This window comes from Pseudopodoces humilis, chromosome 17, assembly GCF_049639895.1.
Source record: "Pseudopodoces humilis isolate 2021_Gansu_Grassland_sample_001 chromosome 17, ASM4963989v1, whole genome shotgun sequence".
Taxonomy (NCBI): domain Eukaryota; kingdom Metazoa; phylum Chordata; class Aves; order Passeriformes; family Paridae; genus Pseudopodoces; species Pseudopodoces humilis.
Window position 1 is genome coordinate 8,261,320 of NC_142216.1, and position 15,042 is coordinate 8,276,361.

A 15,042-nucleotide genomic window follows, 5' to 3' on the forward strand; every position below is an offset into this window, starting at 1 on the left:
CAAAGTTTTCAGTACTTTTCAATTCATCTCCATAGTCACAGTGTTACTCAAAGCTTTGCTGAAACAGCTGCAGGCAGTGGAGAAATCATAGAGAGATCACATGAAATGCAGCCTGGTTTCTGCAAAGAAAAGATATTCAGTTCTGCACCGTTCTTCTGAACATTTTGACTACTTTGGAGACATTAAATACTGGAAATAGCTCAGAAAGCATTTGACTCAACATCTATGTCTGTATATCATAAGGACTGCTGTATAATGCAAGGATTTAAACCAGGTTTCAATCCATCCTAACTAGAAACTACAAGCTACATAATGCCATAAATATCATTAAAATGTAAGCACTACACATAGCAGACTCCTAACTTCCTTCCATGGATCATTCCATACTGAAAACCAGATATTGAACACACTGCCTTGTGCACATTACACCATTAACTTTGTATTATCAAGCAAAGACAAATTTTTCTTACAGGATTAGCTTCCTCAACCAGGTGACAGTGAGATAAGATGAGAGGTTATCCATGGGAACCAGATCATCCTGAATTTGGTTTGGCTTAAACAGTTGTTAAACTACAATATTGGCTGACAACAACATTTGGGGACCTGAGCTGTGTTACAGGCAATTTTTTTCTTCTGTACTAAACAGAGAGAGAAACTGAAGAGCAGTCCCCAGATTTATCACTCAAACATAATAAAAGCAAGACAATGTATTTTCCTTAAAGTGCAGACCAAGCATTTAGAGTTGCTCATTACACAAGTACACAATTTATTCTGTTACAGATCTGTTGGCAAGTGGAGGGGCTGATTCCTCCAGTTTAATTCTGGGTCTTGACTCATGCTCTGGAGATACTCAACTCTAGTTTCTCTACTGGTTCTACTACTTCTCCTTCCAAAATAGGGTGAAGTTAGGTTTTTTCCTCAACATTTGTTTATAAATTTCTCAATTCTTGGTTGTAACATATCTCAACCCATGATCAATAGGCTTCTCTTCTTTTATTTGTAGCTCCTCTCTATAAAGTTCTGTGGTCTAATTTGAACATCCTGGCCTTGTAACATATTAGCTAGTTCATTTGCTCTTAATTCAGTCATTCAGCAATCTGACCTGGAGATTTCTGTAGTTAGGCGACTTCTCAAGGAGCTGCTCTATAAAATTTCACCAACACTTTTCAGCTCTTTAGCAAACGTAGGCAGAGATTTTATGTATTTATATATTTTGAATCTTTAATAATCTCCTGTTAATTACTTCTAATTAAGTTACTTGAACTGTAGATATTTCTGGCACAATGTTTTCATATTTAATGTTTTCAGTTTTTAAAATATGCATAATTACTGCTCTCTGGGGGGAGAAAATCCCTCCCAGAACTGGCAAAGAATTCTGCAATCCACACCACAGGATGCAGCATGTTCTGGGTCATCTTTTTTAAACAGCCTCAGTTATAAATATAAAACTTCTGTTTGTCTCTTTTTTTTTTTTTTAACAGAAATTAAACTTTAAAGGAATATTGTAAAATTAAGAGGTTTTTAATATTAATTTTGGAGTTTTCTCATTTTACTTCTTCTCTCACACTGGATGTCAGTGACAGACACAAAAGCCTGAAGCAAGGGAGTGTTTCCTCACCTGTGCACCAGTTGCTTGCGGCTCACACAAATCGCAGTCTCGTAGTCGTGGGTAACACACACTTTGTGTGGGCTGCACTTCACCTTCAGGCAGGGATCTTTGGATGGATCAAGGGCTATAAAAAATCAAACATATTAAAAAAAGAAAGTGAGAAATGCAAGCAGAGCTCTTGGCAGGCACAGGACAGGTTAGAATGAACACTCCCATATGTGAGTAAACAAATACTTCGAAGTTCTATCACACTGTTTATTTCACAGAAAAAGCTATGTTTGGATAAAATGTACTCAATAACAAAATGACCAGTATTTTAGAAGCTAACTATTAACTGATATAATACAGAATGCTAATAAATTTAACTTCACAGATGCTGTAAAACAGGCATTTTAGATATTATTTTGAATTTTTACAGCTAAGCATCCACTGTATTTAAAATGCTTGAGTAGAAAAGAAGTAATAACAACAAAATAATCCTAGCTTTTATACAACAACCTGCACCACCAGCAGTGTTGTCAGAGCTGGGACTAGACAGCACGATGAGTTACCATCCCAGAGCAAATACGTCCAGGCTCTTGTCCCATTTGAAAGGTATCTGTCTAAATTAATTCTTCTACAAAAGAAGGTTTCTAAAAATCAGCAATAAAACATTTTCTGCCAAGATGAATTACAAGTATTCAAAATATAGTTATGTGAACACATCAGTAGGGAAGTCTCTGCCATACCAGTCACACAGAGAAATTTCACTTGTTTGAGAAGTGATTTTTACAGAAGCTCTTTTTGGATGTTCTGTTGCCATGGATTTGACTTCCTGTTCCTCTTCAATGTCTTTAAATCCCATTTTTACTCTCTCATCCCTCCTCACATCTTGGTCCATTCTTGGAAATGGACAACTCTAGATTTACTTTTGGGGATGGTATAAAGCTCTTACTTTATGATAACCACTTCCCATTTCTACTGAATAATCAGAGAAACTTTCAAAGGAGAACATTTGAAGTAGAAGAAGTTTCAGTTTGCTCTGCACCAGATTTTTCTGAGAGCAAATATATTTCCAACAAGCATAGGATTCGTCTGTTTTCCTTCGGGTCTGAAGAGCTGCAGCTGTTCTGTGCTAGGTTAAACAGCCACAGCTACAAGCTCCTGCCACATTAACACCCATTACACATTTGTGATGGGCAATTAAGCTTCACTAGTGCATATGTATTTACTGCAATGCCTGTGGTGCAAGACGGGGAAATCGTAAAAACAAAGCAAAAGTGTTAAAAGCTTTTTCTTTTAAACCATTAAAACTGATAGAAGAGGTGAAGTGAACAAGGAAGAAGAAAAGACCATCTGTTTCCTATGCCATAAACAATAAGGCAGCAACATTCATGTGTTGCCATTAGGAAAATACACAGGCAGTGTTTGAGGGGCCAGGGTCTGTCCCATTGGAAAGACCAAAGGCTGTCAAGGCTCTTCGGGAATGTTTTGCTGTTGCCTTTTGGTGTCTTTTTTAAGCCAGACAGATGAGAAGTATCCAATTCCCTGCCCTTTACATTCCCAGAACACAAACAGTGAGAGACACCTTCTTAATCCTCTTCACTCTCACTGGAGACTGAGTTAAGGACTGAGGCAGATCTTTGACAGGGATTTAAATGGCAAGCCACAGTTTTCTGAGCTGGCTATCTACCTGGATATTCTTGAACTGCAAACCAGTGAAACACCCTCCTTCTGCAAAGCCTTTAATGACTGAGCACCACTTGGAGTGTGCAGGGTCACCACATCATCGTTTCAGAGGCTGAGGTAATTCAAAGGTCACATCCACACACAAATTTAATGACCAGAACTTCTGCTCGCTTGCAGCTGGCCTTGCTCTGTTGCTGGAGCCCATGCACATTGTTTTCTATTGCTGGTGACACATCCTTGATGCAAAATGCTGCATCAACAAAAATCCCTGTGCAAACTGGCTGGCAGCCCAGGGCTCAGAGCTGCCAGGAGCACTGGGCTGCTGGCAAGTACAGCCTGGCCTTGTGCTCAGTGTTCTATCAGCCAAAACCTGAGGAGTGGGGATGTAGGTTTAGCCTGGAAAGTCAATACTACTTTGGCATGAATAAGGAGAAAAATTTAAGCCCACATGGTCTATGTGACATCATGCACAGCTACAATACTTAGCAATTTTTCACAGTAAAATTTACTCTTAATTGGTGAATCCATTTCAGGAACTATTTAGGTCCTCTAAGGCAATAAAAATACATGCAGCTCTGAAATAGCATCACACTACACATTTCTGGTAAAAATAAGATGACTTTCAAATATTTTGCAGCTTAAAAATTTTTTATCCAGAAAGAAAAAACACTATTGAATAATCATCAGGAAGGAAAGCAATGGGAAAACACGTGGTTGGAAATCCTAGCCACCATTTCCTTACAAATCAGGTCTCAACTTTCTATGCCTCAACTTGCTTCTAAAATCTGAGAACAATAATAATGTTGACAAAAATAAATAAAGCAACTGATGTATTGGGTGAATTACTCTGGGATACAGTGTCAAAGGCCTTGCTGAAATCCAAATAGACAACATCCACAGCCTTTCCTGCACCCACCAGGCAGGTCACCTGGTCATAAAAGGAGAGCAGGTTGGTCAAACATGACCTACCCCTCCCAAACCCACGCTGGCTGGGTCTGATACCCTGGCCATCCTGCACATGCTGCATGGTGACACTCGGTATAAACAGCTCCATTACCTCACCAGGTACTGAGGTCAGGCTGACTGGCCTACAATCACCAGGATCCTCCTTCCCACTCTTTTTGTGAATGGGTGTCACTTTGTCCAGCTTCCTGTCATCTGGAACCTCACCAGCGAGCCAGGACTGCTGGTAAATGATGGAGAGTGGCTTTGCAAGCTGATCTGCCAGCTCCCTCATCAACCTGGGATGGATCCCATCTGCTCCCATTGATTTATGAACATCCAAGTGGCTCAGCAGTTCTCTGGCTGCCTCCTCCTGGATAGCAGGGGGACCATTCTGCTCCTTGACACCATCTACCAACCCAGGAGGACAGCTGTCCTCAGGACAAGCAGTCTTCCCACTAAAGACTGAGGCAAAGAAGGCGTGAGACACTTCCACCTTCTCCTCATCTGCAGTTACTGAGGTTCTCTCCCTCATCCAATAAGGGACAATGGCTGGTCTTACCCTTCCTTATTATTATTAATATATTTGTAAAAACATTTTTTATAATCCTTCACAAAAGTTGCCAAATTAAGTTCAAACTGAGCTTTGGCCTCCTTAATTTTTTTTTCTACATGCCCTAGCAACCCCCTTAAATACTTCCTCCTTCCAAAGAAGATACATCCTTTTTTTATTACTAAATTCCTTCGAAGCCTCATTGCCCATCCAGGCTGGACCTCTGCCTCGTCGACTCGTCTTTCTGCACACAGGGACAGTCTGTTCCTGTGCCCTCAAGATCTGTGTTTTGAAGCACACCCACCTTTCCTGAACTCCTTTGTTTTTAAGGGCTGCTTCCCAAGGAACTCACTGAATAAGTCTCCGAAATAGCCCAAAGTCTGGCCTCTGGAAGTCCAAAGTAAAAGTCCTATTGATGCTCCTCCTGATTTCATCAAATATCGAGAACTCTATAATTTCATGATCACTGTGCCCCAAGCGGCCTCCAACCACCACATCTCCCACCAGCCCTTCTCTATTTGCAAACAACAGGTCCAACACAGTCCCCCCCCTGCTGGGCTCACCCACCAGCTGTGACAAAAAGTTGTCTTCCACACACTCTAAGAAGTTCCTGGACTGCCTCTTTTCTGTTGTATTAATTTCCCAGCAGATATCTGGGAGGTTAAAGTCACCTACAAGAACAAGGGCTGGTGATCCTGAAACTTTCCCCAGCTGCTTATAGAATAAGTTGTCCACGTCTTCTTCCTGGTTGGGTGGACAATAACAAACTGCCAGCAGGATGTCAGTCTTATTGGCTTTCCCCTTAATTCTTACCCATAAGCATTCAGTTTCATCATTAGTTTCAATACCCCTGTCATCAAAAACCTCCCTAATATAAAGGGCCAGTGGTGGAAAATCTCATGAAAACCCTTAAATGTAACACATAATAGAAGCATCATTTATTATTCATTATGAACAGTCCTTACATGCTGTTCAAAACAGTAGTTTATTAAATACAAGCCAAACTGAACTTTGTCAGAAGACAGCAAAACCCCCATGATGTGGATTTTTATTTCTTGAGATTTTCTCCCACTTATGCAGAATGCATGATCCATATGAACCTAAAAGCTCAAAGTAGGGATTTATATGTCTGCAGAGTTCTTCAACATGTTAAATACATTTGGAAGGTTGTTCTACTGCTAAGCAACACAAGCCCTAAGGAGAGCTTGTAATAAGAAACAATTTCTGAAATATGCTAATCAAAGATCATGCTTTGTTAGTCAGATTTCTACATGACTAGGAGCAGATGCTCATCACTGGAAGAAGAACACACCCTTGGGACTAAGATGAAACATAACAACCACATTTATCATTACAGTTCTTTTTGTCCTAAAGCAATGAGTATGAACTCCTTGGAAATTAAGAGCTAAAAGTACAAATAAATAAATAAAGTGAGAAGACGTTACTTTATCAGCTTGAAAGGAAAACTACAGCCATAGTGGTTTTTAGCCATTCTCTATGTCAGGGAGTCTGCACTCAGCTCTGGCTGCACAGTAATAACAAAAATACCTAAGCTCAGCTTTGAGATGTGAACATATTTCCACTTTTTGTTTAGGCTGAGTCTGAAGGTGAAACTGATATGATTAATTACTTTAGAGTGGCTGAGCATGCATTCAATATTTATGTAGGGAGATATGTGCCCAGCCAGTACTGGAATTAAATGTTTCACTTGGACAAAAATTCTTTGATGAAAACCCACTTCATCCTCCCTATCGTTTTCTGAACCCAGGCTCCATGGTTTCCTGTTCTGAGCATTTCCCATGGATACTGGGTCTCCAAGAGAAGGATCCATCCTAGGAGGCAGCTGACCTAAATATAGTACTGGACATCTCAGTATAATAATTTTCCAAAGATTTTTATCTTGGAAAAATTTAGGAAATTAGAAAAGTACCATCTTGTCTCATGAATCTCACTTTTCCTCACTTCACACCCAGAGGTTTCTGCTGCTGACAGTTGCTTTCTGGGAAGCTGTCCTGGTACTCAGAACTGAGAAGTCTCTGAATTAACAGTGCAAGGGGAGAAGTAAGTAGAGGTCCAGAATTCTTGTCCTTTAGCATTTCCCCCCCCCCCCTAGCTTTTATTATGCAGGTCAACCTAAGTTCTCTCTTAAAACTATAAATCTTCTATGGTAATCTCAGAGAGAGACCAAAATAATTGGTAGGTGGTAAGCACAGGGACTGCAGGATTGCATCAGCCTCCTAAAAACCTCCTGATGATATGGTGACATTGTTTTCCAATACCAAAAGGTCTACAAACACCAGCTGTATCCCAAATCTCTTTCTGTCCCAGCTCCACAAAGCAGACCAGAGAACTTTCCCTTATGGGAAAACACTTTCCCTCTCTCCTCCTTGCACCATTCATCAGAGCTGTGGATTTGCAATATAAATCAGTGTTGGACAAAGACCTACCAACAGTGTTTGAGATACTTTTCTATTACATTTCATGTTTTTATTTATTACCACAATAAAAAAAAGACTTATGACTTGCAGGAAGATCTTAGTTCAGTCAATGGCAGTACAGGGGGAAGTTGCTCTGTGAGGATGCAGCACCATATGTTGTACCAGTGGGTCACCATGTTAATCACAACAGAGCGAATTTGCTTTTCACACATTTGACTTTAAAAGGGTGATAACAAATAAATACTTTCAGTGTCTCACAGCAATGGATGTGTAATCCTGCAGAAACTGTACAACTAGTTCACAACAAGATTTATGAGCTTGATTCTGTTTTTATGACCATTCCTTAGGGGGAAGAGAATATTTTCAAAATGTAGCTGTTTAGTGAAACTGAAATGAACTGCACAATCAAAAATAAACGGTGTTATGTAAATACTGGGGGGTTTGTTTTTAAAATTGCCTGCCAATAAGTACTATGATCACTCAATGGCAAAATACTCCTGCATAATGCAACGTCAAGAGCAGCTGCTTTTATGCAGCTTTTGGAAAGGTTCTGACTATATAAGAAAAGAACAACTGCTGGGAATGGTATGATGAAATGGAAAACGAGACCTGCTGTCTTCAATGCAAAGATCCTACTGTGTATTTTAATACAAAAGAGATTGATAATAAAACTAAGTCATTCAATTAAATGATGCATTACATTGTATGTGTGCATTTCTATATTATTATGCATTACTTGATTCCAGCTATACTCCACAAGCAGGCAGGAGAAGGAAAGCACAGTTCCTGGCTGTAGAGGCCAGGAAATGGGCAGGGAAGGGAAAGGCAGGAATGGGAAAGCTGTGGTCTGGACAGAAGGCTCTGACTCTTCCTTCCCACTCAGCATGAAGCTCAAATGGCATCTAATGTCAACCTTCAGCTCTAGGAGGGAAGGTTTCAAACAAGCATCATATATCCACTTCCAGCAGAGTGACAGTCAAAGAGAAAGTGACAGAGGCAGAGTAGTGCCTTGGTGGAATTTTACTCTGTGCTTCCATGAAAACCGTCACAGTGCAAATGTGAAGGAGCCATTAAGCCAGCTGAAACATGTTAATAAAAATTCCTACAAGCTGCTCTTGATTTTTGCTAGGGAAAGGACATGTTTTCAACACATGCTGGCTAAGACCAGCTTTGGCTTTAACATTTTGGTTATTTGAAGTATACCACAGCCTTCCCATCAGAGTTAAAGCTTCATCAGCTTTATGATGAATTAATGCTGTTTTTTCTAAGGTGAACATGGGAATATATATTAACTTAAAGAGCACTTCTCTGTGAAGGCATGGTAGGCTTCCAGTGCTCTATGGTAAACCTGAACCAATCCATGTGCTGGAGTTAGAGTGTCACTGGGGCTCCACCCAAGTGCAATGGGACTACTCCATCCCCCTCGAATGGCCAAGATGTCCCAGGAAGCCCTTGATGGAATTCCAGGCTTTAACAGCCATTTATTCTCAGAGCGTAACATTTATTCTCAGAGTTGACACTGTTAATAATTCTGGTCTTACAAAGTGTTATTTAACAACACATTACAGGACCCACCCACCATATAAGTGTAAATAACATCAATGGTTTTATTCTGCTTCTGCAATTCTTGGCATAAATCATTCAGCTTCATTAGGGAGAAAATTTGCGTTAGCCCATCCCCAAGTTTAGGAGAGAACATGTCCTCCAACCACCAGCTCTGATATTTAAGTCTCTCTCTCTCTCTCTCTCTCTCTCTCTCCCTCAGAGCAGTTTGGATACAGAAATCAATTCAGCTGAAAATTAATTACCAAGTGTTTCAAACATGTATGTGAATTATTTTCAATAAATGGAACTTCCCAAGGCAGTTAGGCAATAACATCTCAAACTGTCAGCATTTGCTCCATCCCTGTGTAGTATTTTTGTACAGCTTTGTTTTGGAGCACTCTAACATCTGAGTGGCTGAAGATGCTGATACACTGCACAGAAACATCTAGTTTAATTTTTATAGGCACTTTAAAAATTGCTCTTTATAACTGACATATAATTGCTTTTGACATTGCTGAGGGCCATCCAAGGCAGAAAATGCTTCAAAGGACTCTGCAGATTTCCTTTCTGAAGCATAGTATAAGAACCCTTGGTATTTAAATTAATTTTTTTTTTGACGAATATACAGAAATCCAATGCAGGAAAAAAACCAAAAAACCAAACAAAAAAACCCCAAAAACCACAAAAAAACACAAAGAAAAGAGAAATAGGACAGGACTGGAAGTTAGGCAATGAGCTTGCACTGGTGAGTGTGATAAGTCCAGGTGCCCTTCTAACAAACAGCCCTCCTGTCCTCAAGGCAAAGGTTTCCCCAGTGTGCAAGAATGGCTCACTCCCATCAGTGCACAGAGATCCTGCAGCAGCGCCACAATGCTCCCCTCAGCTCCAAGCAATTCCACTTTGGGATGATTTGTGCTTGCACCTGTCATCCCCGAGGATGTGTTTCTGCATATCCTAGTGAGCTGAAGGCAAAACAGACTTAAAAAAGGCCCCTGACAGAAAGATATCGGTCAGATGTAGCATTCAATTATTAATTCCAGGAAGTAGCAGGGTATAAAAATCACCCATTCTCTGGGACTCAGAGGGCTTTGGCATGTGTTTAATGACAGCAGCCCTACAGCTTCTGGTTTCGAGTCCCCAAAACCCCCAGATGGTCCAGCTTCAGACTTCCTGGGATGGAAGTGAGAGCTTCAAAACACTGCTGTAATCTTTAGTTGGTGGAACAGGAGGAAATGCTGAAACCTCTGTGTGTGCCTTGCAGGGAGGACCCAGCTCTGCAGGATGTGCTGTAAGAGATCCTCAGGACAGGAGCAGAGCTAAATGTGACTTTTTCCTTGCACTGCTCAGGTCTGCCTCCCTCACCACCCGTGGGAGGACACAGTCTCTGTTCCCAGGCTCTCCCAGTGATCTCCACCACTCTGGCCTTTGCTCTGCCCAAGCAGGTTGGGAGAGCCACTGCTGACCTCGTGCCCCTGCGTGTCTAAGTCAGATTTAAGTTTTGTAAGAAGCTGAGGCTGTGTTTTGCGTATCTGCCATGGAACTGGGTCCTGTGACACCGCCTGATCCCCTTAAATCTCCAGATCCCAGTGCCAGACAGAACCCAGAGCTTCTTTCCAAATGCCTGAAAGATTTTATTCTCTTTGCTGCTAGGAAAATACAAGCTAGAAAGGTTTAATAATGTCAAAGCCATACAAAAGATTATATATCATAATAAATAAATGAAAAAGGAGAAAATGTATTTAATTTAGAGATTTCTGAATGCTTGGATTTAAAAATCCCATGGTAAGTTTGAAATGCTGGATATAATTTTTCCTGTGAACAGACGTAGATTTTTTCTGCTTTCTGTTAATTGGACTGAATTATAATTTATATAGTGGGATTTCATTTAATACAATTTTTTTTATTCCAAGGCCAATGAAAACAAACCAGGTTATACCTTCTTCAGAAAATCATATTTAAAATTATTCATGCATAATTAAAGATATACCATTCCCACTTCAGGTTAATACAAATGTATATTTTAATGCGTTCTGAGAGAAGTTGCATTGTATGTTGTGAAACATCTCTCTAATACTTCCAAAGCTGTTGGAATTTATTACTTCAACTGAAGTAGTAACATAATGGGTAAAAATTTTCTGTGATTCAGTTCAGATAGCTAACTCATAACTGAACCATTTTCCAACTTTGATTAAAAGCTATAATGAAGTTTAGTACTGTGAACTATGACTAGAAAAAAAAATGAAACAATGTAGAACTCCTCTGTATTTTTCACAGAGGAAAATATTTAACCAGTCAAATTTTATTATTCAATAATTTTTTGTCATTAAATCTCATTTCAAAACATGAAAAACATGCATATATTTTAATGCTTATTTTTAGAGGTAATGTAGAAGAAAAAGTGCATCACTTTTAATACTGATTCCATCAGCAAATAGTAAAAAATAAGGACCAAACTGGTTTTACAAATCAGTATTTCAGTATGCATAATTACAACTCTTCTAACACAGCACTGTAGAGAGCTAAGCAAGCAATAAAAATTCTGGGTATGAATTCTCTGAAAGGCTGACGAGGTTGCTCTATTTGTTGACAGACTGAATGTCAATGTTGTTACAGTTCCAGCAATTCCCAGCCAGGCTGCTGCCTATCTCCACATGCCTGTATTTAAACATGAAACGAGATAAGACATTCTGCTCTGGAAATGAGAAAAACTCTACTTTTTCCATTAAGTTCCTATGCCTATTTTCTGGGATAAATGAAACAGAACTTGGCTCCAAACATTATCAGCTATTGCACATAAAGTTTATAAGCCTGTCCCAGGAAGTGTTCAAGGCCAGGTTGGATAGGGCTTGGAGCAAGCTGGTGTAGAGGAAGGTGTCCCTGCACATGGCAGGGGATTGGAGCTGGATGATCTCTAAGGTCCCTTACACCCCAAAATATTCTATGCTTCTCTGATTTTTTATTTAATGAAAAAGCTAGAACACTGATAACATTCTTTGAAACAGTATATCAGTGAAGAATTATCAATCTGCACTTTTTCTTCCTGTTCTTAGCACCTTAGTGCACAGGCAGTGTCTGTCCTAGTCACTGGGGCAGCAAGGAAAGGACACCCTTACTGCTGATAATGATCTTTACCCAGACTTACATTGTCTTCTTGTTCTATCATTGCCTTTTTTACGCCTTGGGATAAATGAGTTTGTCACTCTGTGCCTCAGTATCTTTCTTAGCATTTAAAATGGAGACAGCAAAATTCAGTGTCCAGAAATCAGCCTGGGACTCTTGGAAGGCATCACAGAACACAAGCGAAGAAGCCTGAGAATGACTTGTATGGGGATGACTTCAGAACAGCCAAACCCTGCAGAACTAAGAGCCGTTTCATGTTCATTTATGGCAGCCTGATTGTCTCCATGGAAACGTGGGAAAAACACTTCATCTTCTCCATCAACAGAAGATTTGTTTCCATATTACATTAGTTTTAGTGTGCACTGAGCAAAACAAATACTAAAATAAAAGGCTCTTGAAAGAGTGATTTCATTATGAAAAGAGCAGTTTCAGTCCTATCACGTGGAAGCACCTCCTGCCAAGGTGATAACGCTGTGGAAAACCTTGCAAGATGGGCAGTGTTCCATGGAACACCTCTGGATTAGGGATGAAATGGAGAAATCACAGATTTGTATGTTTACAGGTAAAGAATTTATTGTCAGAAGAAACCACTAGAATTATTAAGTTATAGGGATTTTAGCCATGAGACAGAATCAAAAATACCCTGAATGAATGAGTGCTGCTTCTGCTGCTGCTGCACGTGGCTTTTGTTTAATCTAGAAACAGGAAACACATCAAAAGTGCAAATTGGCTGGGGCTGACTAGTGTAATAGATTGTTGCCTAATGGAATTTTCATTGCTTCTGAGAGGAATTGCATAAGCAGGAAAAGATGAAGCTTCTCTATGGATAATCAATTAGTCATATAATTGATATCTGGAAGAGGTTTAAATAGGAAATAAATGAAAGGACGAACACCCAGACTGCCTGGTTCTAAAGTATAGTGAATATAAATACAGCAAAGAGAATTCCTTCTTCAAGCATGAGTTTAACAGAAACAAGTTTTGGGAAAACCAGTATCTGATACCATTCCTCACTCCAAAGTGCAAGAGAGAAGCTCTAGTGTGAAACAAATATAGTTGAAAATTCCTAAATTACAAAATAATTTTGTAAAAATTAACTCCACTCTGCTGGAATTGATCAGTAATTACTGGAATTGTGTTAAAGGTAGAAATTTTGAGACTAGGAGTCTCTAAACAGGAGATCAGTGACTTTTCTGCACAGAATGAGATGAAAGGGTAAAATTAGCAGGTAACCTCATGAGTGTAAAAAGCAGATTGTCAAATGGGCTGGAAGACAGAAAGTGGTCACAAGGCAGAGCATTAGCATTGCAGGTGAGAAGTGTTGAGTGGAATGACAGCAACAAAAAGATGAAGTCACAGGACTTGTACTACACTGCAGAATTTATGTACAGAAGGAAAAAAAACCCAACAAAATTGGGTTCTTTCTACAGCTTTTTTTCTTGCATCAATTTAATTGCTGGCATCTCAGAATCCAGTATTTAATTCACACAACCTGACGTTCCTATCTTGGTTTTGAGACCTCAAAATTAATTTTTAACAACAAAAGATCACCTCTAGAGAGCTGCTGCTAATCAAAGTTTTCTGACAAATGCTACAATTCTTGTCTTATTAATGCATTGCAGGGCATCCTGATATGCCTTTTGATAAGTGGTGGTAATTTTTAAACACAGAAACCCAATGTTTATAAGGTTTTCAAGGAATTCATAGTTTAATTAAAATGCTTTATGTTTCTCAAAAAGATGCACTGATGAAGATATCATCTGACAGAAGAGAAATGCATTTTCTCTTGACAATATTTAGCTAAAATAATTCTGAAAGAAGATCCTTTATGAAGAATTAAAGTTTGAACAGTTCCTTTCTCAAGTTACTGTGTGGAATAACTTAAATGTTGTTTTGTCCTTTTCTTACAGGGAAAGAGTTGAAGCTGCCTCAGGCAATACAACAGCAAACTCTGTAACCTTGCACTCAGCATGGTAGCTAAAACTGACTTCTACAACAGAGGAACAACTGTTCATAAGAGAATTGCTTGATTTCTGGAACACCTAGGCAAGAACTGCCTTGGAAAAGAGTAAGCTCCCTGAGTTATGAAGTCAGACTGAATTATTCAGTGTTCCTGATGTACATGTTATTTTTTTTATTAGAACAAAGATAAAACAGCATTCTAATAAAAGCAAGCCATATGTATCAGTAAAGCTGAATAAATCAGTAAAGCTGAATAAACACAAAGTAACAATGGAATTGGAAACTGGGGTTTACTGTCTTTCAGGGAATATATATTATATTATATTTCCAGAGTCAACTTGTTTGATCTATCTCTAGACATATCTGGAGGCATCTCCCCAAATACTTTTTTGATTCCAAACAAGATCCTTGTGGAAAAATGACAGTCAGAAACAGAAACAGCCCAATTGTGACCTTAATATTAAGTGGATAAAAAATATTTCTATTTATATAAATTTGCAATGATGTTGAGAAAACATAAATTTTATTGCAGCACAATTTATCCATTCCACTGCTTCTCTTGCAGAATATATTTCTATTTGCTTTTAATCAGTAAATTGCCATTTTACTACATCACTACAAAGAGGTCTTCTGCACTTCCAGAAGAGGTTGGAGCAAGGTGTTCAGTAAGAAAGATTCTCAAGGAGGGCATATCTCATTTCTCTGCTCCTTTCTGATTCCTCCTCCCCACTCCATAGGGTTTGCAATAAGCCCCTGTGATATCTGGGCTGACACTGAACTGGAAAATGGGTTTAGCTTGATTTTGCCATAGTCAAACATTAAAATCTGTTCAGAGAAAATGTGTTTGTCTGACATGAATACTAAATTTGCATTTATAATTTGGGCAAGATCATTTTCCAGCTGATTTCACAGCACTTTCCAGGATATAGATGCTGACAGAAAGCCTAACTCAAAATTTTTATCCACTTGAAGTCACATCAATGCAAAGACTGAAGACAATCTGAACATGCCAGGAGTGCCAAAGGGAAAAAAATAACTGAGAGCTTCATGCTCTGTGCTCTGACCCTTTTTCAAGACTTGGCTTATTAAAGTAACTTTCCTGAGATCCAGAGGTGGGGAACAGCTGTACAACAGCAGTTAAGTTCCAGTCCATTCAGCTCCATCAGAAGAAAGCTTTTGCTGCTGCCACAGAGGCAGCTTTAGTG

The 15,042-nt window shown here is 39.3% G+C and overlaps 1 protein-coding gene across 1 annotated transcript in view; it reads right to left on the reverse strand.

Annotated features, from left to right (window-relative positions):
• SPOCK1 (SPARC (osteonectin), cwcv and kazal like domains proteoglycan 1) overlaps window positions 1-15,042 on the reverse strand; it is a 275,639-nt gene that overhangs the window by 115,276 nt on the left and 145,321 nt on the right. The window contains exon 4 of the mRNA XM_014253272.2: window positions 1,619-1,733. Within this exon, the coding sequence (XP_014108747.1) occupies window positions 1,619-1,733 (115 nt within the window). The remainder of the gene's footprint in view (window positions 1-1,618; window positions 1,734-15,042) is intronic.